Source organism: Borostomias antarcticus (genome assembly GCF_949987555.1).
Source record: "Borostomias antarcticus genome assembly, chromosome: 15".
In the NCBI taxonomy this organism is placed as follows: Eukaryota; Metazoa; Chordata; class Actinopteri; order Stomiiformes; family Stomiidae; genus Borostomias; species Borostomias antarcticus.
In genome coordinates, this window is record NC_140248.1 from 21,096,480 (window position 1) to 21,123,740 (window position 27,261).

The 27,261-nt window shown below is 45.7% G+C and overlaps 1 protein-coding gene across 1 annotated transcript in view; it reads left to right on the forward strand.

The window, feature by feature from the left end:
* The window catches only part of nlgn2b (neuroligin 2b), a gene marked incomplete at its 3' end in the record, with an annotated part of 31,265 nt that extends 14,437 nt beyond the window's left edge, over positions 1-16,828 (forward strand). Inside the window, exons 4-8 of the mRNA XM_084450124.1 lie at positions 12,771-12,956; positions 14,101-14,366; positions 14,669-14,822; positions 15,036-15,402; positions 15,886-16,828. Coding sequence (XP_084306250.1) covers positions 12,771-12,956; positions 14,101-14,366; positions 14,669-14,822; positions 15,036-15,402; positions 15,886-16,828 — 1,916 coding nt within the window. The remainder of the gene's footprint in view (positions 1-12,770; positions 12,957-14,100; positions 14,367-14,668; positions 14,823-15,035; positions 15,403-15,885) is intronic.
* Positions 16,829-27,261: the final 10,433 nt, after the last annotated feature.

Sequence of the window (27,261 nt, forward strand, 5' to 3'; positions counted from 1 at the left end):
GGAACTGGCAATGGTCACTCCTGAGGTGAGTGTTCCAGTTGCAACAGCTGATCAACAGCTAACTAGTAGCTCTAGCCTTTGTTAGCAAACAAGTTGATAACAACGCACTAAGTGGTATTGTGCACACGTGCCAAACCAGTATAGTACAGTCTATTAATACCCTCAATGTATAGCTCTCCTTAATGTAGAATGATGAAGTGACAGAGAGAGAGAGAGAGAGAGAGAGAGAGAGAGGAAAAGCATGAGCAAGGGACCCAAGAGTAAAGGTAATGGAAATATCAGTCAGCTTAATGTGTAGGAGGATAACTACAGGGGAAATTCTTGCCCCAAAATTCTCTCAAAAACATTTTCTCCACTCTCCAACTCTGCACCCCCACTTTCAACTATAACTAGTCTCCCATATACATGCATATCCAATACTGTAGTTTGCGCTTGTGTGTGTTCAGCATGTACAGTATGAGATGCACTTGAAAGTACAAACACACATGCGCGCACACACACACACACACACACACACACAATAATACAGAGATAAGATAAATGCACTGACAGAGGTACAGAGTGATCCTGCTGAGTGATGCAGAGGAATGGTTGGTGCAGTGTGCTCCATTCCTCTAACATGGTTCATTTCAGCATGTGAGCGAGTAGTCTAACCCCCCCCCCCCTCTCTCTCTCTCTATCTCTCTATCTCTCTCTTTCTCGTTCCAACTGCAACTGGCCTCATCAACAAGGCACGAGACGTCCGTTGAAACTGTCAGTTTTGCACATTTTTGTGTATTGTATTTTATATTGTATTGTTGATGAATGGATCACTTCATTATTGTATTTTGCACTGTCCTGTCTTGTCCTTGCACTGTGTTTATGTATTGTCATGCACCAATAGGCCTAGGCAAATTCCTCATAGGTGTATGCCTACTTGGCTAAATTAAAATCTGATTCTGATCTCTCTCTCTCTCTCTCTCTCTCTCTCTCTCTCTCTCTCTCTCTCACCGTTCTGGCTTAAATGGGTTACTCTACTGTAGTGAGGGGATTATATGTGTGTTTCTGTATGATGTGCTTAGTGTGTGCTTTGTGTGTGTGTGTGTGTGTGTGTGTGTGTGTGTGTGTGTGTGTGTGTGTGTGTGTGCATACTAATGTGCAGTAATGTGGATTGCCTCCAACCCAGTCTTCCTCACACCCTATTTGGACAGAAATGATTTTTGGCTAAAGAAGTACTGTAGAACGACCAACTGTTCTACAGTTTAATAATGGTTTTATCACATAATCTTCAGTATCATGCTGTACTTGTGTACACGCAAGCTCACATATGCCAGCCTGATTTGTGATTCTGTCTGTGCCTTTAAGAGAACGATAGGGAGGTGGGTAGAGCGAGGAGTGGGATAGAGACAGATGAGAAAATGAGAATAAGAGAGAGAGGGAGAGAGAGAGAGAGAGAGAGAGAGAGGGAGAGAGAGAGAGAGAGATAGAGAGGGAATGGAAAACAGAAGGGGAGATGGGAACAGTCTAAAAATAAACCATCAGAAGTGCTTTTTAAATCTGCTGTGAAGCAAAGAATTCATTCAAACTAATGTTAATGCATTGTTGCTATTAAACACACGCATGCAGTACGTTTAACCCTCCTCCCCATGCTCACACACACTCATGTAATTTAATTGATTTGATACATTTGATGACTGCTTGGTTCGTGCTAGGGATGGGTGAGGAGATGGGGACATGCAAAATGTCTGCCGTGTGTGTAGTCCAGGGGTGCAGAGTGAAGGTTTGAGAGTGCAGTGCTGTTCAACTTCCCCCTACCTTCCTCCTACCTTCCCCCTACCTTCCTCCTACCTTCATCTTGCTCCAGGCCCAGAGAGGCACCTTATTTGAGCTGCACAGCCATCTGTTCAGACTAATTAACTAATTAACTAATTAATGAACTCTGGGGAAAGGCTCACCATCACTAGTGAGTGTATGGTGTGTGTGTGTGTGTGTGTGTGTGTGTGTGTGTGTGTGTGTGTGTGTGTGTGTGTGTGTGTGTGTGTGTGTGTGTGTGTGTGCGCGTGCCTGCGTGCGTGTGAGAGAGAGAGAGAAAGAGAGAGAACGACTTCCTCACCTCTGGAGGAGACATGAATCACTCAGTCTCTCCTCAATCAACACATCACATTCTCACCATCAAAGCCAGTACATCCACTAGGTCAGTTTGCTCGACAACCAATCTTTCTATTCCTCCTCACACTCTCACTCCCAACAAACACCAAATCCTTCAATTATCATTTTCAATCCCCTTATAATGCAATAAAGGACATTATGAGTTGTGAATATGTCAACACACGGCCTTGGTTTAGATGTTCAGTGTTACCTGGTAATTACAAAGTGGACTCATATCAACTATAAATAGAAGTGCTGGGATGTTATAGAAAGAACACGTTCTCTATTACAGTGTGATGAGGTTATTGGTGCATCTTGCTGTCAGGTGGAAGAGAATGTGCCTGCAGATCTGTGGAGGAGAGGAGAGGATTAAATAGGTCTATATGAGGGTACAGTCCCTTTGCATCTACACCCACACCAGAATGGATGAGGAAATAGAACCCAGCAGGATGGAGTAGGACAAAGGAACATGTTATCATCCAGAGGGGGCGGCTGTAGAGGCTGTCACTGATGAACATCTTTGTCACGAGCGTTACCCTACAATCCAGCAGAATGAACGGTTATTAGGTTAGAAGCACCTGTATGCCTACCAGAAAAGCCCAGTCAACATGCCCAGTCAACATGCCTTATCTTAATAAATTACCATGATAATTTAAATAACAGTTTATTTAAATAGTAACAGATAAATAACAGTTATTTTCTTTAATAGGACTGAGAGTGGGAGAAAGAGGGGGAGGGAGAGGGAGAGACGTTTAGTGGATGGGACACAAGAACTCGACCATATTCCACTGATTCCCACGTTAGCTAGTTATCAACCCGATATAGCTACAGTAGCTAGTTCAAACAAAGATAGACCAACTTGCCCAAGTAGTCAAGCAATTCTTAAAGCGCATCAATATAAACGAAAAAGAACATAATACTTTATCGGGCCACATATCCTACCTAATCGCTGATGTCTGCCTCTTCAAAGTAACGTTAACTGGCTGACACGTCTCAAGACTGTCGAGTGCCTATGCGTGCACGTGCACGTGCACTTTCACCATGGAATGGACTCCGCTGCAGTAGGAAACATGTAGGGAGGGAAGGCTTTGCCCGTCCCGACCAACCTTTCATTCAATAATATGGGGCAGGGCAGGCAGTGCGCAAACAGGAATTTATTTTTCTTTAATTTGTATTTTCTTTATTTAAAAAAACGGGCCTACAGAAAAAGGGCACTTCTCTATTAGGAGGCAAAAAGGGCAGGTGCTCAAGCACCCTTTGACCTCTATCTCTGCACGTGCCTGCTGAAAGCCTGACAATGGACGATACACCAATCTTTTCTCTAATTTCTTTTTGCTCTTAGATCCCTTCGGTTTAGCCATTTACCCTCGTTTTTTCCTGCACCTGTTCATGTATTCTCATAGGTCTGTTCAGTGATGACATAGCAACAAGCCAGATAAACATGTTGTCTCCCACCCATGATGCATGTTGTGGTAATGAAGGAGTGGAAACATCTTATTCCTGGTATGTGTTTGGTACAGTATTTAACTCCCAGAGCTTTAAACTGTGAAGAATAGAAGGCCCCTGAGTACTTTTTTCAGTGTACTGTAATATAATACATATAGCTTCTGTCCATTGGGTTTCCACCCAGTTCCTCGTTCCGAGAGACTCTCATTCCCTCTGTTCAAAGTGCATGCTGGGCTAACAAGTGTGGAATTCCAAAGCGCAGCCGCGTGAAGCTGAGGGCGCTGGATTCCGTTCACCCCTGCTATTCAGGTGAGCTCATTCCGTCTCAACTGCGTTTCTTAAAGCAGAAGTCGAGAATTCAGCTCAGCAGTCAAATTTACCATCAATCCCCACATACTGTACTCCCCAGCAAAGGGCAAGACTAACTACCACAGTTGGACACATACATGCCCTTGCCATGCTCCATATCTCTGATCTATCTATCCAATGATTGAACTATACCAAAATAAGATTAATCTGATCAATGTTGTAAAGTATAATGACTGTGATGATGCAATAATGATACCATACCCACAATGCACTTCTCAAGCTCAGACCTCTGTGGATTTTGACAGTAGACAGGCCCCTGAGTAGAATAGACTAATACTTTTACAGAGACATGTTTTTGCTTGCGTTGTGGCAATGCAAAGCAGATGCATGCTGGATCCCTGGATTTGTAATACGATCATTTGCAGCTAAATCAAAGGATGATACGATGTACAGTAGCTTCCGATTGTGTTACAGTACATTCGGCCTGCTTCTCGTTCTGAGACACGTACTAGTTCCCGCCCAGGGTGCGCTGTTAAAAAGCACAGTCTCAGCCAATGAATATGGATCTCCAGACCGCGCAGGAGCTTGACAGTGCTGGGCTGTGTACGGACGTGCTATTCAGAGATCTTCCTTATGTTAGTAGCACCAGCCTCTGATGCATATCCAAGGGGGAGAGCTGCTGTGCATTCCACAACCGAACCCCACAGAACCCCTGACTCACGGCATGACTAACTTTGTCATGGTTGGACACCTATGACCCAGCCATACTCTACCTCTGATCTATCGAACTATGTAAATAAGAGTCATCTGATCTATGTTGTGAAATATAATGACTAGCTAATGATAATTATACCCACAATGCATTTATCCCATTGCTATTAAAGCAGTACATAGCGTTTTCTCAGTTTTTCTCGGAACTGTGCCCCACAGGCTCTGCGAGTAAGTGCACTGTCGTAAAGTTATCAGATTGTCTTTTTGTTTTTCTGGCTTCCTCCGTGATGTTTGGCTTTGGTTTTCTCACCTCCGCCATGATATAATTGAGCTAAAAAACGCATGATATCCATAGACGCCGGAATAGTTAGCTACTACTGTGTTATTTAAGCACAACGTTGCACATGCGCACTTCTACTGAATGCTGCGTCCCGGGGGTGCGAGTTTTAAAAGGTAATAAATGTCAATATTATCTTTCTGAGTAGACTGTTTGGACGATTCAGCTTACTTTTAGTAAATCTAATTGGAGAATTAGCACCAGACATGTTTGTAAAGGTCCAAATATCGCGATATATTGCTTTAACCTATGAAAATCCTAATATTTAGAACAAGCACCAAAAGCAACTAACCTCAAGCTCTGAACTCTGTGGATTTGGAAAGTATACAGGTAGAATAGACTATACTTTTACTGAGAGACCAAGCATTGTTTTTATGTACAAAGCTAAATGTAATTGTCAAAGGGAAAAATGTATTGTGGCGAACGCCAACAGGTGGTGGGCTCTGGTATGTGTGACAATCTAAGGGTTAGAACTATGGAAATATGACTATAACTAGGTATAATTTATGATTATACCACGGTTATCACAAATATGAAGGAATATGGATTTAATACATTAAATCAACTCGTATGGTGCACCACCCTGTTCTGTACACAGGGAAACAGATAACGTTCATCAATAGTCTAATTTATCTATCAATCTCAGTCTGAAGGAGGTATTGACTCATCAAAGGTTAATCATATTTATTGAAGGGGAGACACTACAGTTGAATATGATTTGTTTTCCTTTTTTACCAGTTTAATCTTCACATCAATATAAATATTTTTTGTATTACACTTCTCTCAAAAAAAAGTTTAGGTATGCAAATTAGGCAATAACTCATTAAGTTTGCATATATTTCGGTACCTACTATCTAAACAATGGATAAAGTCAAGCTTAAAGTTTTACTTTTGTTTTGACAATATATTAAAAACTTAAATATTTACAGTGGGGTTTGTGAATGCAAGCGTATTTTCAAAAGATATTGATAAAATACTGCATACACCCATTAAAAATACATTTGGGGAGTATTTTTAGACAGGAAATGCAACCTAAAATGAAAAGACAACAAGATATTCACAATTCCTGCTGTAAATATTTGCAGAATACATCTGAGAATCAGTATGTAAAGTTTAGTGAATGCACCTGCCCTAGAAGTTGAGATAGCAGGTACCGAGTGACATCAGGTACTGAAAAAATTTAATTTTAAGAAATGGCTGATAAAGATAAGCATTATGAATTCAGATGTTCATTTCACAGGTATAACAAATAGCAGTTTTTAATCAAGTCTCGCCATTTCTCTGCTAATGTAGTGATAGTATACATGTTATAGTAGAAGAATATAGAAAAAACACCATTTTGACTGTAGTATAATAAGAAACACCATTTTGACTGTAGTGTCTCCCCTATATATGATTGATGATGATGATTATACTAATCAATTATCAAAATAATATGAAAACACAATTAAATACTAGATGGAAAAAACATGTGGCAATATGAAAACAGCAGAAATGAAAAGAATAATGTCATAGATTATCACAGCCTATCCTAAATCCTCTAAGCTTAGACACACTTGGCATCACACCACATCAAAGGAGAATGCTGGATGTCAACCTTGCGGGTAGTGTTAAGCAAAGTGTCCAGAGGTGTTGTCTGGCTAGACGAAGGGAAGAGGCACGTGACGTGACTGATGGTCGGTCGCTCAGTTTGATGCAGGGTGCAGTGCGTCTGCGCTCCTGTTGAAACAGTGATATTAGAGTGTTGCATGAACGTTGATGTTCGCGGAGGTTCAGAGTTCAAAAGCTGCAAATGTCTCGTTCAAAACCTCTGCTCTCACCAGAGGTGGATCGTTTGAAGAGTTTGTAAATTCCTAAGACCCTGGTGTTGACTACAGAGATCATAGCTAGCAGTTCAGCAATTCCACAGATACAGATTGATTTTCATCAATCAGGCACAAGCTTGGATCCTCGGGTTACGTGTTACTTGGAGAACACAGAACCTGAGAGAGTTGAGAGAGAGAGAGAACTGTCTGGTCTCTACTTAAAAGGGCCAGGAAATGAGGCGTGTCCTGTTGGAATAGGCAGCACCCAATTGGTCACTTGGTCACACAAAGAGTGACCCCCACTCCCGTCATAATCAGGGAGCCAAGAGTCTCTTAAGAGTCTGTAATCATCAAATATCCCTGTTATGGTTTCAACATGATATTACATTTCCCCAACATGCATAATCAACTGATTCGTGATTTTAGCTTCAGGTGGATGCCAAACATGGTTAGGTTGACTTAGCAGCATAGAAACAGTTATTTATAACACACAGTAACACTTGGTTGCAAATACAATGTGTCAATGCCCATATTTTATTCCCAGGGCTTATTCTCTTAGCGGTTGCATCACATACTGTAGTTGGGAGAAAGTAATTCCACTTTATTAAAGAAACAAGAAAGAAAATGTCATTCTTTGTCTCACTGTGTGAGTCTGCTGTTGAGGTCTTCCTTGGAATGTGTGGCCTGGGTTTATTGCTGTGGGAGATGGGGAGAGCAGGATGTGTTAGGCCTGAAAGATCCTTATCAAGCATCACTAACATTCCAATCAGTGAGATGGTCTCACAATATGGTCTGTAGAATATTTGTCATGTCAATAATCTACTACACGCACTAACAAATTAACTAATGAACTAACTAACTAACTAACTAACTAACTAACTAACTAACTAACTAACTAACTAACTAACTAACTAACTAACTAACTAACTACACAGGTCGATCAAATGTCCCTTATCATCCAGCATAGGACTGTGTGTGTGTGTGTGTGTGTGTGTGTGTGTGTGTGTGTGTGTGTGTGTGTGTGTGTGTATGTGTGTGAGAGCTATCGTCAGACTGCCCTCCTCAGCCCTGCACACCTGGGGCCTGCCTGACTGGCTGCATCTCACCCACCTGTGCTGGCGGCTCTCTCTACTGACCGGTGAACAGGACAGGTCACTGCAGCGCATGTGTGCATGTGTGTGTACGTGTGTGCATGTGTGCGTGTGCATGCATGTGTGAATATGTAAATGCATGTGTGTGTGCTTGCATTTGTGTGTGTGTGTATTCACTAGACCAACATTCAAATAGATATAAATATTACAAACAAATAACATTACATTTACATTAGACTCTTTTATCCAAAGTGACTTACAATAATTGCATTTAACATAGGAAAAGTCAGTGTACTACTACTTGCCAGAGCTCACAAGTGTATCTCCTTTCTAAAACAAGTGACTAAGGGCCAAATCCACAAAAGGATTGTGTGGCTTTTGCAGTGGCAAAACCCGTGCAAATGAGACAAAAAAATAGCATCCAATCGACAAAGCACACGCAAAGGGTGAAATGTATTGCAAACTGCACCAATGAGCACCAATGAGCAAATACTGCACCAATGAGCAAATAGTGCGCCAGGCTCATTTGAATGTATGTAAATTAGGTACTTCCGTGCAAAATTGCCTCAAATAAGCCTTGCGTCTGATCCACAAAGACCATGAGCTAAGGGCCACACGTGGTTAGAGAGGTGCAAATACCGCTTTTGAAAAGCTGGTATTAACTCCAGCAGTCAGCGCGTACCCTCCTTCTGTCAGTCCTCAGAACTTGTGAAGTTTGAATGATATTGAATTGATATTGGATGATATTAAAGGCGAATCAGGGATTTAAAAATAAGTTCAGCCACCTGCGATGCACAGAAACAAACAGAACTGATATTTTCTGCAAACAAGTGCAGTCTGTCGTTTTCATTGTGATCCAATCTGTGTCCTGAAATATGGAGAAAAGCTTGAAACACTGGGGAAATATCTGACTATATTCAAGATCTTGTATCTATATACAAGAACAAATGGCATTCAGCTGGTGGTAAGTGCAACACATATAACGGGCTGACATGGCCGGGCTCTCCAGGGATCATGGCAGCAGTTATTTTAGCCAGACGAAGGCACCGTCATGCCAGGCATGCGCAAGAACGCGTACATGGCTAATTGCAATCATGGGCGCAAATTGCACACAGTTGGCAAATTTGTGGGCGGGTTTTCCCGGCCATAACATTAGAGCAAAATCTTTTGTGGATATCGTGCTAAACTGGAGCACATTGCCAATGCAATTGCTGTGCAAAATATCGAGCTATTAGCGGGAGGAATCCATTTTTGTGGATTTGGGCCTAAGAGCATAATCTAGTGCTAAAGGCAAAGTGCAAGAATAGCAAACAAAAAAGACATGCTTAAGAGAGAGGATCCTGGTAGTACTTCTTGAAGTTTTGAGGCTGCGGTGAAAGATGGGCAGCGAATCTGCTGTCCCGACATCAGTGGGCAGCTCATTCCACCACTGAGGGGCCAGGACAGAGAAGAGCCGTGACCGGGTTGATCGACCGCAGAGGTCTTGGAGTGACGGGGCAGCCAGACGCCCCGAGGTAGCAGAGCGTAGCGGTCGGCGAGGGGGTGTAGGGTTTGACCATGGCCTGGAGGTAGGAGGGGGCTGTTCCTTTCATTGCCCTGCAGGCTAGCACCAGAGTTTTAAACTGGATGCGAGCTGCTACAGGGAGCCAGTGTAGAGAATGGAGAAAGGAAGTTGTGTGGGAGAACTTGGGGTGGTTGAACATCAGGCGAGCAGCAGCTTACTGGACAAGTTCGAAGGGTTTATTGGCTAGCGCCAGAGCCCCAGCAAGGAGGGTGTTGCAGTAGTCCAGGTGGGAGATGAAAAGAGCCTGGATGAGCACCTGCGCCGTTTCGTCATTGAGGAAAGGGCGAATCCTCCTGATGTTGTAGAGCAGGAATCTGCATGAGCGTGTAACTGATGTGAGAGGAGAACTACAGGTCACACCCAGATTAGTAATATTACAATAAGGCAGGGTCTGTCATTCTTTAATGATAATAATAGTCATGTGAACGCTTAGCATGGTCGCCCTTCATCAAGACATTGTACTCAATCAATCCTTTTCAACTGACTGATTACTCCTATTTTCATGGTAGCCTACTTAATAAAGACTTCTGTGAATGAGGCAGGTGATATTTCTGTAGCTGAGCTCTGCTACAGTAGCAGTAGGAGAGATCGGTATTCCATATGGAGTTCTCTAAGGCTCTCTCCTTTTTATGTTTATTTCTCAAAATCAAACTCAAAATTTGACTCTATCCTTCCTCTGTCTCATCCGTTCATTTCTCTCTCTCTCTCCACCCTATCTCTGTGAGGCGGGAGCCTCTCTTCACAGTTGCTTGCCCGTTACCTAAAGCGAGTGTTGAATATGCATGAGTCCGGCCTCGCAAACTGCTGCTCTCAGCGCTAAAGTCGGCAGGAAGCCCAACTCAGCAGACAAGAGGAGCTTCGGAAAGAAAACTTACTGAGAGAGGAGAGGAGAGGGAACTTGTCTGACTTATTGGCATGTAACCATATTTTTATCTCCAAGAGAGTGATTCATGTGAGCGTGTGTGTGTGTGTGTATGTGTGTGTGCGTGTGCGTGTGTGTGCGGGCGTGCGTGCGTGTGTGTGCGTGTGTGTGCGGGCGTGTGTGTGCGTGTGCGTGCCTGTGTGTGTGCCTGTGTGTGTGTGTTTGTGTGTGTTTGTATGTCTAGGTCTCTCTGTCTGAAGCTCTGGACGGTTGCCAGGCAACTGTGGCAGACAGCTCTGTACAGGGCTGCTATGAAAACCATCATGTCTTCACGACCCTCTGGTGCTGAACAGTGGCAGGGGTCAGAGTTGACAGGTCAGCGGGTCACTGAGTCTGGGTTTAAGAACCTGTCCCTGGTTCGGATGATCCCAACCACTCTGACACAGAAACACAGCCACCCAGTCCACCCATCATTTCAACATCCTTCCAATCACTGCAAATTAAGATTTCCTGTCAGCCAATCAGAGTGAGCACTTTGGATAAAGACCGTCCAGTCACTGATTTGAGTAATCTGGAGCTTTATCTCGGTGTCAGATCAGATTTTAATCCCCCTGTTCCTCTCTCTCTCTCTCTCTCTCTCTCTCTCTCTCTCTCTTTCTCTCTCTCTCTCTCTCTCGTGCTTCTCTCACACTGTCACTCTCTTTCTTTCTCTCTCTGCCTGTCCCTCCCCCTCTCTTAGCTCATGGGTCAAGGGTCAGATTGCTTTGTGCTCAGTCCTATTTCGGTCTCTTTTCTTTGGTTCTGGAGCTCTGGGCAGTTAAGCAGCGGTGGATGGCTGAATAGCTGGCGTGTGTCATGTGTTTCTGTCTGTGTCTCTCTCTCTCACTCTCTCTCCCTCTCTCTCACTCTCTCCTTCTGGCTTCTCTCTCTCTCTCTCTCTCTCTCTCTCTCACTCTCTCCTTCTGGCTTCTCTCTCTCTCTCTCTCTCTCTCACTCTCTCCTTCTGGCCTCTCTCTGTCTCTCTCAGTCTCTCTCACTCTCTCTCTCTCTCTCTCTCTCTCTCTCTCTCTCTCTCTCTCTTTCTCCCTCACTGCCCTTTGCTCCTTACAAACAGGGCCACTGTCCACAGAGACTAATGCCTTTCCAGCAGCTGTGGAAGGTTTTCCAACATATTTTTTCCATGTTCTTCAGCTCCTGCAGTTGTTTGCCATGACCTATATGTGATAGCCCATGAGCTCACAAGGTATTCTGTGTTCAAGGACAATCAATTTGTAAAAAATGGCTCAAGCAAGCTACAAGATACTTTCTCATGCAATTAGTATAGATCTGAAGGGTACTAATTCTCAGAAATAGCTATGACAGTGGGGGAAAAAGGTCTCTCGGGAATAGAATATTGACCACTGTTCATTTCGACCGCCTTTATTCACGAAGCCCATTCTCCACATGAACTGTAGTCAGATTCTCAAAAGTCACCTGTTCCCATGCATGGTATTCTTTACTCTCAATGGCACAACAAGCATTAAATAAATGACACGTATCCAAATACACACAAGCAACTGACATACTGTATGCACACGCACACCCATCTGTGTGTCTCCACATGCAGATGTAGTGCATACTGTATGTCAGTGCCATAATAGCATTGTTTACAGTCCACTCGTCCAAGACTTCCCAGTTGAAACCAGCGATTAGCCAGGCTGACAGCCAGATGAGTGTGACGGAGCAGCGGCCGTCTGCTCGTAAGCCTGGCGTCAAAGTCCCAGAGGACAGAGAGCTCCCAGTGTGCGCTGGGTTTAAAGGGGACACGAAGACAGCAGCACCCATTAGCTGTTGAACATCACTATAGGAGGAGTTAATGAGTTTATAAGAGGGCAGCACATCTGATCATACCTTTAATAAAAAGGTGAGTTGAGTGAGTTTGACCGTGAATAAGTTTATTGCAGCTTTTGTGTGCGTGTGTGCGTGTGTGTTTGTGCGTGTGTGTGCCTGTGAGTGCATGTGTGTGAGTGTGTATGTGTGTGTGTGTGTAAGTGCGTGTGTGTGTGCATGTTTGTGTGTGTGTGCGTGTGTGTGTGCATGTGCGGGCCTCTGAGTGCGTGCATGCGTGTGTGTGTGTGCGTGTGTGTGCCTGTGAGTGCGCGTGTGTGTGCACGTGTGTGTGTGTGTGTGCCTGCACACGTGCCTCTACTGTATGTCTACTGGATGCAGATAAAAGACACCAGTCTGCTCTTCACCTCCTCTCAGCTAACACGCTTTCTTTACTGCATTCATTTAACGACATAGGTGTTAAAAATGAGTGTCATTGCTGCTCTCAGATAATACAGTGCTTGACTAATTTGGCAAAGTTTCTGTGAAAGCACTTGAGGCTGCTAACGAGCAAGAGCCTCGTAAACACCAAGGCAACAGTCGCAGGGTGCCATCTTTGTTTGTGAGCGACATTAACAACTAGAAAGGGATGCTCAATTCTGCTTCCCTTTCTCTCTCCCTGCATTCCTCTGTGTGTGTCTGTGTCCTGCAGGTTTTCTGAGCACAGGGGACCAGTCTGCCAAGGGTAACTATGGTCTGCTGGACCAGATCCAGGCGCTGCGCTGGCTCAATGAGAACATTGGCCACTTCGGGGGAGATCCGGAGAGAATCACCATCTTCGGCTCCGGGGCTGGAGCCTCCTGTGTCAACCTGCTCATTCTCTCCCACCACTCTGAGGGTAAGACCCTGTCGTCATCATCGTGATCATCATCACCATTACCGCCGCCGTTGTCTCCAATAAAATCAACAAAAGATTGAATTTGTGTCTTGGCAATGCGGTGACATTTGATTGTTTAACTTTCGGACGAGCCGGTTTTGAGATTCGGCCATGCTGATGTGGATTTGACTACCTGAGACAACGTCGTATGAAGTGCAAGACCGAGGCTTCAGATAAATATGCATATGAGGGGGTGAACGTGGAGAGAGGATATGAACGCTCTTTGTCCGCTGAGGAGACAGGACTTTGGGGGGCGTCTGTGTCGATGCCGGCGTGTCTGTCTGTGTGCGTGAGAACGTGAGGTGTACGACAGGCCCGTAATGAGGACGGCACATATGAATGTGCGCCTCTCTGTGAATTGAGCAGAGCACAGCCCAGAACTGGAGCTGCTGCTGAGAAGAGTCTTAATTGATTTCACAGGGAGAGGATTGAGAGGGGGGGGGCATGTAGAATATGGGGGGGGGGGCTTAATAATTAATGACAGTATATGCGGATGAGAACAGAGGGACAACAAGGCATTTTACATAACAGTGCAGCAGGGCTCTCTCCCGCCCCTCTCTCCTTCTCACTCCTTCTCTCTCTGGCTCTCCGTTCAACACTGCCACCCACCCCACCGGTCGGTGATAACATCCACTGCTGTGTGCCGGGCTGTCGCCATTTTTCTCCTCGCTGCCTCCTTCGTATGTGATGGAGCCAGTGCGTTTTGCCAAGCACTAATGTTTACTCTGATTTACTGGAGCCTGAGAAAGCAGCAGTGTATCTGGAACACCTCTCTCTGCCAATGTAACGCTGACTCTTCCTCTCGCACATGCATCATTTAAGACCTCAGGAGCTTCTAGTGTGTGTGCGTGTGTGTGTGTGTGTGTGTGTGTGTGTGTGTGTGTGTGTGTGCTTGTGTGTGTGTGTGTGTGTGTGTGTGTGCGTGCGTGCTTGTGTGTGCGTGTGCATGCCTGTCTATTGTGTGTGTGTGTGTGTGTCAGAGGAATACACGCCAGCACAAATGTGGAGTGCCTTCTTGAGAAACACTGGCCTACATCCTCTAGTAGTCCGTATAGGAGCAGCCGGGAATGTGCCTGACCTGCTGTCCTTTTGGCCTTCTGCTCAGGTCTGTTCCAGAGGGCCATAGCCCAGAGTGGCTCTGCCATCGCCAGCTGGTCCGTCAACTACCGGCCCCTGATGTACACCAAGATCCTGGCCCGCAAGGTGGCCTGCCGGTACGAGGACACGGCCGAGCTGGTGGAGTGCCTGAGAAGGAAGAGCTTCCGGGAGCTGGTGGACCAGGACATCCAGCCCGCCCGCTACCACATCGCCTTCGGGCCCGTGGTGGACGGGGACGTGGTGCCCGACGACCCTGAGATCCTCATGCAGCAGGTCAGATGGGGACCTTGGGGTCCGTTCACCGTCAGCACACCCCCCTCTGACCAGTCCTGCGTCCGCTTCCTGTGGTCCGACTATAGGCCATTTCATGGAGTGTTCATATTCAAAACAATAACACGACGAGCAGCTATTAAATGATGAGCAGCTATTTCTAGAGCGTCCCAAACACAGAACAGTCGAGATAATAATAATAATAATAACCGCACCAGTGAACAACACGGTCCCCTAGTGACCGACCCTATTGCTACACTGAAGTCTCTCTGTGCTGAGGTGCTGTGTGTGTGTTTGGCCACCAGGGGGAGTTCCTGAACTATGACATCTTGCTGGGGGTGAACCAGGGGGAGGGGCTGAAGTTTGTGGATGACAACGAGGGAGAGGACGGAATATCAGCAGCTTCTTTTGACTACACCATCTCCAACTTTGTGGACAACCTGTATGGATACCCAGACGGTGAGACAACCAGCGATTAATCCATACTGTATATACCTGTCCTGAATTAATCTAAACCAATATTTGTTCAAGGTTGTCCCTCATGCTGGACTTTTTTTTTTAAACTTGAAAAACATGACAACAGTTCTTAGTTTGTCTTCTTTCTCCTGGTCTCTACTTACTCCTCAACTGATCCTGACTGCGTGCGTCTCTGTGTCTGTCCTACCATTCCAGGGAAGGACATCTTGAGGGAGACCATCAAGTTCATGTACACAGACTGGGCAGACCGCGACAACGGGGACATGAGGAGGAAGACCCTCCTGGCGCTCTTCACGGACCACCAGTGGGTGGCGCCGGCGGTGGCCACCGCCAAGCTGCACGCCGAGTTCCAGTCGTCGGTCTACTTCTACACCTTCCACCATCACTGCCAGACGGAGGCGCGGCCCGAGTGGGCCGACGCCGCCCACGGCGACGAGATCCCCTACGTGTTCGGAGTGCCGATGATCGGCGCCACCGACCTGTTCCCCTGCAACTTCTCCAAGAACGACGTGATGCTCAGCGCCGTGGTCATGACCTACTGGACCAACTTCGCCAAGACCGGGTCAGTACCGGACCTGCTCAGAGAAGGCCCTGTGCGCACACTAATGACAAAGACTGAAGGGTATAGTTTGAATCTGGTATGGAGAAATTCTTCGAAATGGGCCCAGATGTAAGCACTGTTTGGGTCTGGTGTTGACTAGAGGTGAGAGGACAGAGAGGATGGAGATGTTCTTCTCCTGGGAGGTCTTATCTGATGGTATGAAGGGGAGCGGACTTGGAGTCTTTGGAGAACTATCTGCTGTACATAGCCTAGCTAGAGCCAGGGTCTGTCCGCTGAATGCACAGTGTAATAAAACCAAAATTAAGATATTTAATATCATATCAGTCAGATCAAGACGGTTATCGCTTTATCTTTTATTCCTGAACATTACTTCCGCTGAATCCCGAGAATACCCAGCAATACTTCCTTGCTGCTGTCAGACTGTGACTATATTTTTTCCTCTCTTTCTCTCTCTCTCTCTCTCTCTCTCATTCTCAATCTCAGGGACCCTAACCTGCCTGTCCCTCAGGACACCAAGTTCATCCACACCAAGCCCAACCGCTTCGAGGAAGTCATCTGGACCAAGTTCAGCTCCAAGGACAAGCAGTACCTCCACATCGGCCTGAAGCCCCGCGTTCGGGACAACTACCGGGCCAACAAGGTGGCCTTCTGGCTGGAGCTGGTTCCCCACCTGCACTCCCTGCATGAGGAGTTCATCGGTTCCATCACCACCCGCCTGCCCCCCGGAGGAGGACCCCGACCCCCCAAGAAGACCTCCTCTCAGAGCCCGGGGGTCCGCTCCACCCGGCACCCCGTCGTGTCCACCTACCCGCCTGACCCGGACCCCGACGGCTCGGAGACCCCCCGCTTCCCGCCCTTCCCCGGGGACACGCGGGACTACTCCACCGAGCTGAGCGTGACGGTGGCCGTCGGCGCCTCGCTCCTCTTCCTCAACGTGCTGGCCTTCGCCGCCCTCTACTACAAGCGGGACAAACGCCACGAGCTGCTGCAGCGCCGCCACCGCCGCCTGTCCCCCCAGCGCGGCACCGCCATGGGCATGGGCGTGGGCATGGGAGTGGTGGGCGCCCCGCCCCATAACGACCTGGCGCTGAGCCAGGAGGAGGAGCTAATGTCCCTGCAGATGAAGCAGCAGCGGGCGGACCTGGAGCACGGCACGCCCCTGCCCCCCCGCGGCCTCCACGGCGACCTGGAGCCCCTGCGGCCGCCCGCGTGCCCGCCCGACTACACTCTGGCCCTGCGGCGGGCGCCGGAGGACGTGCCACTGATGACGGCCAACGCCATCACCATGATCCCCAGCACCATCAGCGGCATGCAGCCCCTGCACCCCTTCAACACCTACCCTCCGGCCCCGGCCCCCCCCACCACGCCGACCCCCGGCCACAACAACAACGCGCTGCCTCACCAGCACTCCACCACCAGAGTATAGGACCAGGCACAACCTCTGGGGCTCCGCAGCCAAGCACTGCACTGACTGCTCATTCTCACTGGGATCATCCCTCTGTCCTCTGTCTCTGCGCCTCCGTCATCCCGCGTCATCCCGCGTTCCCGTACCAGACGTCGGGATCGGTGGCGGAGCCGACCCCTGGCTGGGAACCGGGAGCAAAGAGAGGCTCCCCGTGAAAACACCCCCCCCCCCATTTCATTCACACATCCTCCGGACAATGGGTTCGTCTTTCTCTGTCGCGGTCTTTCGTTTTCTCTATCGCCGTCTCAACTTCCGTTACGGTTTCTCTTCTCTCTTCCTCCTACTCATCCCTCCTTCTTCGTCTTTTCCTGTAGCTCCCCGGCACAACGTCACCGCAACCCCACCAGCCTCATTTCCACTTTCTTTTTCTCGCAAAACCACGTCAGGACTTTTACCCACTGGAGTCTTTTATACAAAAAAAATTATTAATGTAAATGATGTATTATTGATAAATTGTAGGGATATGAATGAAAAAAGTGATATTCTGATATATCGTTTTTACCAGCATTCTTGGTGCCAAGTACTGTGATAAATCTCCTCTCTCACTGGGGGTCCAATGGATCTCCTAGAGAGGCCCATCCTGACTGTATCTTACACAAGGAATTACCGTCATCAAAAAAGTGCCAAATCTTTCATCGTTCTTTTTTGATCTCACACATTAGGCCTATTTTCATTCCTTTTCTTTGCCTTTTTTTGTTGCTTTTTTTTCTTGCATTCAGTGTTGCACTTGGACTGGTCTTTATCCAAGGCCAATGGACAAAAGATTAAATATATCCTTGTATAAAGTATAAGAGAATATTAAGATTTATAACTGCTTAGTCTGGGATATTTGCATGGTTTCTTTTTAAGGATTGTGGACGTTGGAGTGGAAATCCTGTTTCGCTCTTCTCATTTTGATTTTCATGTTTTGCCTTGTTTTCTTATTACTGTTTTTTTTTTCTTGAAAGTAAGTTATTTTCTTTTTTTACATAATCTGAAATTTGTGCACTTCATGAAGAAAAATATATTTTATTCTGTAGATACTTCAGAAAAGTATCAAGAGATGAATATTGACTCTGACTATGATTATAACAAAGGGAATTGATATTTCCTTTATTTTTTCATTTCCTCACTGAAGCTGTGCCACAAGCAGCCATGGCCCCGCAGGACTGAGGAACGCCCCTGTATGCCCTTCTCCTCTCAGTCCCATACTACTAACAGGATGTTAGCTGTGAGGTCACAGTCACTGTCTTACCTTCTCACCAGAAGATTGTCTTTGATCATCATAAGAAAAAAACAAACATTGCTGGACTTTACCAATTCATCAGCCTGCTGAACTCATCTATGATCTCATGTTTTTCAGTCATGAAAATGACACTCTTGGCGGAGATTGATTGTCTCAGTGATTAAAACGGATAGGATTTTACACACCTAAATGACATGTCTTTGAACAGACACATTCGTTTTCAGTGCTCTCATTCACTCATCAGTGGACTCCATTGTGCGCTTTAGATGGAGACTGTTTTCTCATCGACTTTCTGTTGTCCTGGGACTGTTTTACTCACAGGGAGAGTAAGGAGCTGCTCTGTATGAAGACTTTCTGTTGTCCTGGGACTGTTTTACTCACAGGGAGAGTAAGGAGCTGCTCTATATGAAGACTTTCTGTTGTCCTGGGACTGTTTTACTCACAGGGAGAGTAAGGAGCTGCTCTGTTGAAGGGGGGCTCAGACTGACAGGGCGAGGTGAGGAAGCCTTGTACGCACGTTTCACATCTTTCTACCGCACAACTGAAGACAGGGACTTGTCAAACTCTGGACATCCACAGAACAAAAAAACACTGTTACAAAACTGACTGAGGAGGTTGAGAAAATGTTGACATCGAACCAACGACGATGGACAGGCGGCCCCTCAGCAGTGGTCCGAAATGTGTTCAGGGCACAGAGGATGCATTCTAAAACTTGAGTAGAAAAACATGGTAAACATTACTCCCATTCTGTATAACACGCAAAGTAGGCCGATGGGATAGATGGTCCCTCTGTTTCCTGCTCTGTTTCCTGCTCTGTTTCCTGCTCTGTTTCCTGTCTCCATCTAGGATGCCCCCACTCCAGGTGCAACGGACCAGAGAGAGAGCTTGGAGGGGGAAAAAACACACACACACACACACGGAAAACCAACTGTACATTTTTTAAAGTGTAAGAGAACCAACTGGTATTTGTAAATATTATGTTTATGGTTTGGTTTATGAGTGAATGCCCAAATCTTTCCTTTGTGACAACAGGTGCAAGTTCAGATGGATGGTTTTAGCACTTATCTGTATGTTGTTGTTTGATTCTTTCATTTCTTAGATTTTCAAGGTGAAAGTGCAACAATCTATGGGCACGTATAGACACACATGAATGATCTGTGAATGAAAAATACATCTTAAATCATCGCATGGTTGAGTTGAACATAGATACTGGTGGGAAGGTTCCGGGCGCAGGTCTCACTCGCTACAAAGGAGACAGGGGCACATGGTTCTGCAAGGGGGTGAGCAGGACGTTTGGAATTCATCAATCATGAAGACAGCTTTCGTCTGAAATAATATTGATTGAAGATGAGCCCTTTGCATTGGTCAAGCGCTCAAAGACAAGAGCGGCATCAATAGCAGACTGAGAGAGAGGAGAGAAGATGGGGTGAGTGAAATAGTCAGACTGAGATGGGGTAGAGACAGGGTTTGAATTGAGATCGTGCTCAATGCAATCCACAAAACATGGAAATTATAGTATTGGTGATGATGATCATGATTATGATGAAGATGATGGTGGTGATGGAGGTGATGGTGGTGGAGGTGGTGGTGGTGGTGATGGTGGTGTTAACATACAGTATTACCCATAGCTTAGAGCAGGTACAGTTTGTTGTCAGCTCCTTTGTGCTTGTTAGTCTTGTTTCAGACTCTGATGGTTGTGGTGGCTTTGCTATCCTTTATGAATCCTATGTCTGCCATACACACTCTGTTCAAGTCATTTTCTGGATAAAATATATATTTGCTCACACATTCGCTCTCCGTTTTAGATGACCAGGTTTCCACAGAAAAAAATGATAAAGACAGTATTTTTAATATATATAGCTGATGGAAATTTGGAAACAAAGAACATGGCAGCCAACAGACTCTGGAAGCACACTCACCAAGTTTACATGGTGACACTACTGTCTGATGTTGGCTCAATGTTACAAAAACATTATATTGATACAAATCTACTTCAAATGTTTAACAATGTCCAAAAAGGCTTGCACCTGTTTGTCTCTATTTTCATTTTGTCTGAAGTCAGCAACCTACTTGAGGCTTGAGATACTGGAGGCATATGATAAGAACGGGTTGAAGAATGAAGTTAATATTTCTATTTCATATAGAGGCTATTACACACTGTATGTTGTGTATCTGAACTGGAGAACATTAAAATACATTCTTAAACAAATACTATCCTCTTACATATTCTTGACAAAGCATCCAAATATGGTCATTAATGGTGTGTTAGACTGCAGCCAATGTGGGATGTGTATAACATAACGACTATGCAAAGCAATTTGTTATCCTTTTGTATTTTCGCATAAATGTTTGCAATTGACTACTGGGGGGAAATGATATGCAGTATTATATATTATTATATGTCTATGTTATCCCGTCGATACAGACTTGTTGTGTAACTGGGGCAAAACTAGGGCAGCGATCCCACCGATCGTCCAGTAGAGGGCAGCAGAGTTCCTGAAAAGCTCTAGAGAAGTGAATGGCCTGTCTGGTAGCCATCATAGCTGTGTTTCTGGTGATGAAATGCCAGTGAGTTGTAACCACAAACACAGGGTGAGCCAGGAGGGAGGGAGGAAGAATGTGGTACACAGAAAGAGTACAAAGAGAAAGAGACAAAATGGACACAATGAGACGTCATCAGTGTCTGGTGTGTATCTTAAAATATACATGTACACACCACACACACACAAGCACAAACACACACACACAGTGTTACAAACTCACTAGCATGTATGGCATGTACAGAGGTTTCGGAATGTTAGAGGATGCCATATGGAAAAATATAGTTTAATATTAAAGTAATACAAAAATTACATGGGTATAAATAACATTTGAAAACAAGAAATGGTGCTCGGAGAGCACAGACCTCTGCCCCTGAATGCATTCCGTGGCTCTGTGCGCGCCAAAATTGAATGACCCGGCAGGGAGCACTGCGGTGCACCCCTGGCTCTTCCTCTAGCGCCCCCACACAGGGAGCTGGCTTTGTTCTAAATTTTGTTTTCATTCATGGATTCGGCCTGTGATTTGGATCTGCTCCAAAATTTAGTGGGTGCTAAGGTGGCCCATAATACACCCCTTCACCAAGTTTAATAGAAATTGGGGAGTGGCCTCCTGGGGAATGACTGCCCGCACCGAGACTTGGCCATCGCCATTGAAGACACAGTGGTGACGCCGACTCGGACTGTGAGAAATCTGTGTGTGACCCAGGATGACCAACTGTTGTCCTCCGCACATATCACATCCGTCACACACTCTTGCAGATTCCTGCTCTACAACATCAGGAGGAATTGCCCTTTCCTCACTGACGAAATGGCACAGGCGCTCATCCAGGCTCTTGTCATCTCCCACCTGGACTACTGCAACTCCCTCCTTGCTGGGGCCCCGGCATCAGCCATGAAACCTCTGGAACTTGTCCAGAAAGCTGCTGCTCGCCTGGTGTTCAACCACCCCAAGTTCTCCCACACAACTTCCCTTCTCCGTTCTCTACACTAGCTCCCTGTAGCAGCTCGTGTTCAGTTTAAAACTCTGGTACTAGCCTACAGGGCAATGAAAGTAACAGCCCCCTCCTACCTCCAGGCCATGGTCAAACCCTATACCCCCTCCCGACCACTAGACTCTGCTACCTCGGGGCGACTGGCTCCCCCGTCACTCCGAGGCCCCTGCAGTCGATCGACATGGTCACGGCTCTTCTCTGTCCTGGCCCTGCAGTGGTGGAATGAGCTGCCCACTGATGTCACCTATTGTAACAGCACCTATTGTATTTTTAGTCTGCTATACTTGCACTTTGCCTTCAGCACTAGACTATGCTCTTAGTCAAATTTGCCCTTAGAAAAGAGATGCACTTGTGAGTTCTGGCAAATAGTAGTACAGTGGCTTATCCTATGTTAAATGCAATTATTGTAAGTCGCTTTGGATAAAAACGTCAGCTAAATGATGTGTAAATGTCATGTAATGCAATGTAATATCTGTAAAATCCAAAGCGACTTACAAGGTCCCCAGTTCGATCCCAGCTTCCGGAGTGTGCCGAAGTGTCCTTGAGCAAGACACTGAACACCCAAATCACTCATGTGCGGCACGTTGGTGCAGTACCTAGTACTATCGCCTCACAGCAAGAAGCTTTCCGGGCCTTTCTGTGTGGAGTTTGCATGTTCTCTCCGTGTTCGCAAGGGTTTAACCCATAAAGAAAACAATGTGAAAAACAGTTTGTTAACGCAGTCCGTCCCTGGCGAAGATAGACAGAAGCACTTGGTTGTCCTGTTGACCTGTCTGCTCCCAGCTGCCCTTGGGGGAAAGATGACAGGATGGGTGAAGAGTAGAGAAAGATTTCATAGGTTGACACTTCTGTTACTGTGTGTGTGCCTCATCACCGTGTGCTGTGCAAAATCCACCTACAGTAATGACAATAAAAGTTGTTTGTTGTTTTTGTTTAATACACTTTACAAGGCAGTCCATCGAGCTGTAATTACTGTGTGTTACAGAAATATAGAGTTGGATGCGTCACCTGCATAGCTATGGTAGCTGATGTTGTGCCTCCTATTGATACTGCCAAGGGGTAGCATGAATAGGCTGAACAGGAAGGGCCCTAGGATGGATCCTTGAGGCACTCCACAGGTCATATGATTTTTTTCTGAGCTGTGGTCATCAAGGGCAACAAAAATTTCCCGACCAGTTAGATAGGTCCTAAACCAATTTAGGACTGGACCAGACAGAGAGGTCGACCCACTTCTCAATCTTTCATCACATGATCTACACTATCAAAAGCTGCACTCAGGTCCAGGAGGACGAGAACAGAGAGCTCTTTGGAGTCAGCGTTAGTTCTAAGGTCATTTACAACTTTGACTACTGCCGTCTCTGTGCTATGATGGGCGCAAAAACCGGACTGGAAGATATCGAAGGTACAACTTGCAGCTAGGAAATCCTTTATCTGTTAGACTGTTACACATACATTCCCTCTCCACTGGGACAGTCTATGGACAGTTACAACAGAGCCCATTTTGACACACTAGTCTTTCATACCCAATGCCACCTCAGTCACTGAACTGCCCTCTGGGAAAACAGGCGCCTGTGAAAGGCAGGCAAACATAGTGTGGAAGGCAGCGGTTGTGAGCTGGGTGCAGAGGCTGGGGAGAGTCTGGCTGTCACAGCAAAGAGATCAGAAACCCTCTCCACTCACCACCCACTAGTCCTGACTTCCTGCTCAGTACAAAAGGCTCCGTATTGGAATGTATTTAGGCGGACCGTAATTTAATCAACACCCGACCCGAGTCAAAATATTATTTGAAATACCTACAATCATTCTAGCATTTGCTTGAGCGTGCCTGCCAAGAGTGTCAGGTGGTTGGGGGATGTATATTTGGGAATTGGCCATATGTTCAATTGTGCCAGACAAGAACAATCAAGCACAGAAAAGTAGATTAGTATTTCAAATTGTATTTTAACCCAGGCCAGATGAATACAGACTCAACCATAAAGCAACCACACTGGGACACATGCTGTGTAAACTGACACCCATTCAAACACAACACATGCTGTAGACACTCACACTCAGTGAGTCACCTGGGTGTGGAGGCTGCCCAGCACTTGGAGTAGACTCAGGATGCTGCTCTTGTTGATGTCCAGGAGACCTTGCAGGTCTCTCACAGAGCTTCTCACTGAATCCAGGGCCTGGTCCAGGACAGACAGGCCCGACTGCACTTCCACAACCTGGTCCCACACCTTCCAACACACACACACACACACACACACACACACACACACAGAACATGGTATTATATCATCAAATGGGACTGAATTAATCATACACACAATGAATGAATAAGATGTACTGTACAAGCAATTTACAAAACATTACAAACACATCAATGTGTGTGCAGTCATGCAGTACAAACAAGATTTCAGCGTCAGCACATACTGTGCATAAAGAGGCTTGCACGCTAGTTTGTTAATGTATTCTACTGTTTAGTGTTTGAAGAGCTTGATAGATTCAAAGCAGTCAAGTGTTGAAGGACACAGACGCACAGATCATTTGGGGTGAAGGGAAATCTGTGTGTTCCAGTCATGTGCTGTAGATACAGTATACAGTATACAGATACAGTACAGACAGACACTCACATCTTTTTTTCTCCCAGACAACAAAGTCAACGTCCGTCAGGGGAACCACAAACGAGCCAGTCACAGCGCTGAGAGAGAGAAGGGTGGCCAGATTGACAAGGTAAGGACAAGATGAGAGAGGTCAGATCAAACAAACAACCCTGCCTGGTCTCTTCAGTATACAGTACACACTTAAATCTCCTTGTCCTTCATGCGTCAGATATCACAGGCCCACATAAGGGAAAGTAATCATCAAATCAAACTTTATTTGTATAACGCATTTTATAAACAGACACAATGCACTTTACAGAGAGCAGTGTGGGGGGGGGGGGCATAGGTCTCACCCCTACATATTCCAGAGGGAAGCAAAAAAAACAGTTTCACCCGGGGGCCAGAAAAATAGAAAAATTAGCACAAAAAATTCTTCCCTGACCTCTCTCAATGAGACGATCAAGCTCCTGGAAAATGTTTGTCTATTGGCTAAGAACATTTACAGAAAATAAACATGGGCTAAATACTTCATACGAAAGACATGACTAATAGTAGAGTGCACACATAGTTACAGAGATGTTGCCTTTATGTGTTAGCTATCCCATTATGTGTTAGCTATTCCTGATATCTAATATGATATTTAAGTGAATCATATAACAAAGCACAGTAAGTACTCAGCAGAACAGGCTCATAGAGAATGCCGCAAAGCAGAGGTGGGGAAACAGAAAGCAGAGAGCCAAGAGAAAGAAAGGGGTAGGGTTGGCTGGAGTAAAACAAATCATCAGTCAGTCCGTCAGTCAGCCAGGCCTGAGTCTCTCACCAGAGCAGTCTCTCTGTCAGGCTCAGCTGGGGGTCAGCAAGAGCACACCTGCTATCACTGACAGGCTGGACAGACTGAGGCAGTTGCTCAACCTACTGTACCTACTGTACAGAAATACATACTGGCAGTGTTACTCAACCAGTAACACTGGAAGAGGTGGACTGCAGGAGCATCACAGTAAGTTAATACACTGCAACACTGAACGTGTGCGATTGTGCACATCCTTATAAGGTATGTTTCTCAGTGAATGCAGCCATACGATGGCATCTGAGAATTATTTCATCTTTATGAGCACTGGCACATTGGCAGCCGCTGGTAGAATACCACTTACATGTTTGCCCAGGTTGGCGCCACGCCCATAGGTCACCACAGGAGAATGTAGTAGCCTATTCACCATCTAGACGATTAGGCAAAGGGCCCTGCGCTTCAATAACATCAAATTCTGTCACGGACACCAATACACCAGAACTAAACACTGTCCATTGTAGGACAGAAATGCAAGGTGTATCAAAATGTTGCATTTGGATGGCAGATTGGTCAGAGAGAAAAAAGAGAACATTCAACTGACCACATTAGGCTAAATCTCCACCTAGACAGATGGTTAACTGCTAACTGTGTTTTGGCAGGCCACACAGTGCTTGATCTTAACACGCTAGGCTGAGCCTCATGTATTGCGGTCCTTTGAACATAATGACTGCCTGGTGGGCATGGAGGTTGGCATCATACCATGTGAGACTTACCACCTCTTGTGTCCTCGAGTCATGGCTATGGCAGCCTCGTTGGTTTTCAAGGATGAGGTCAAGATCTACTTTAAGTTTTCAATTTATATTTATTGCATCATGATGGTCATGAGATACAACATTTTATCCTACTTTGCTTTGAATGAAAATAGTCTAGCTTTATGGGCATACTGTAGGCTACTAGGCTATGTGCAAAGGTATGGGCTAAGTAAAAAACAATGTTTAATTTGCTTTGCATGATGGCCGGCGGTTGGGCAACTTTCATGACTATTCGGTGAAATACAAGGGATGATCACCCATGTCCACACAGTGTTCACACCATAGACATAATAGAACGAATAATAATAGAAAGTTATTTATGTCTATGGTACACGCATCCATGGTTCACACAAGCTTGACTGAGGCGCCATCTAGTGTAGAAATGACTCCACTGGCACTGCATGCATTATGGCCAAGTCTCCATTCTCTTTGGCCTTCAGCTGGTTCTGTAAGTAAATGCTCTCCTTGGTTCTTTGAAATGCCATCTGTCCTGTCCCTTGCAGAGTCAACAGACCTGAGCTCATTTTCTTTCTATTACCCCTGTCCTGAGATCACTACACTGGCTCCCTATAGATTTTAGAATTCAGTTTAAAGTGTTTTTGAAGATTTAAATGGTCTCGCTCCTGTTTACATCAGTTATATTTGAGTATATTATTTTCCTGCCCGAGCCCTTAGGTCCTCAGATTTACTGCAACTGACCATTCCTCGCACCAGAACTAAAACATATGGTGAAGCTGCCTTCTCCTCATATGCCCCCAGATTATGGAACGAGCTTCCACTAGACTTAAAAAACTCTGGCACCGTGGATACATTCAAGAAAAATCTGAAGACCTACCTGTTCAAAAGGGCATTTCCCATTGAATAACAACAATGCAGGTTTTTAATTTTGTTAGCATAGCATTGTTTTTCTGTTGTCTATTGTATATGCATTTTGTATTTATTATGTTGTGTAAAGCACATTGAGAGGCACGTTGTGTCTGAAATGTGCTCTATAAATAAAGATTATTATTATTATTATTATTATATTATTATTATGTATCACCTATGCCACCTGCCCAATCACAATTACATTTGATGCTCTGTATTTAAAATAAGAATGATCCAAAATATGAAATGCACACAGTATAAGAGGAGGCACTCATACACAGACATTCACTCTGTGAGACTATAGGACAGAGATGTACATGGGTCACAGTTCATCAGGAACACAGTCATTGAAGAAGATCTGGTAGTTCTTATCCACATTCATCCGCTGCTTCAGAAACTTCTCCAGGGTCTTTATGGGCACCTCCAGCACCGTGTTGTACACCCTATCGTTCAGGCCGTAGGCCCCGAACACAGGGAAGTGGTAGCGCTCCAGAAACGGAGCGTTATGGTCAAAGTTTGGACAGCAGTAGGCCGTCCACATGTACTCTGGGATGCCTACGCGGTCCTGGTTGTTCCGACGGAC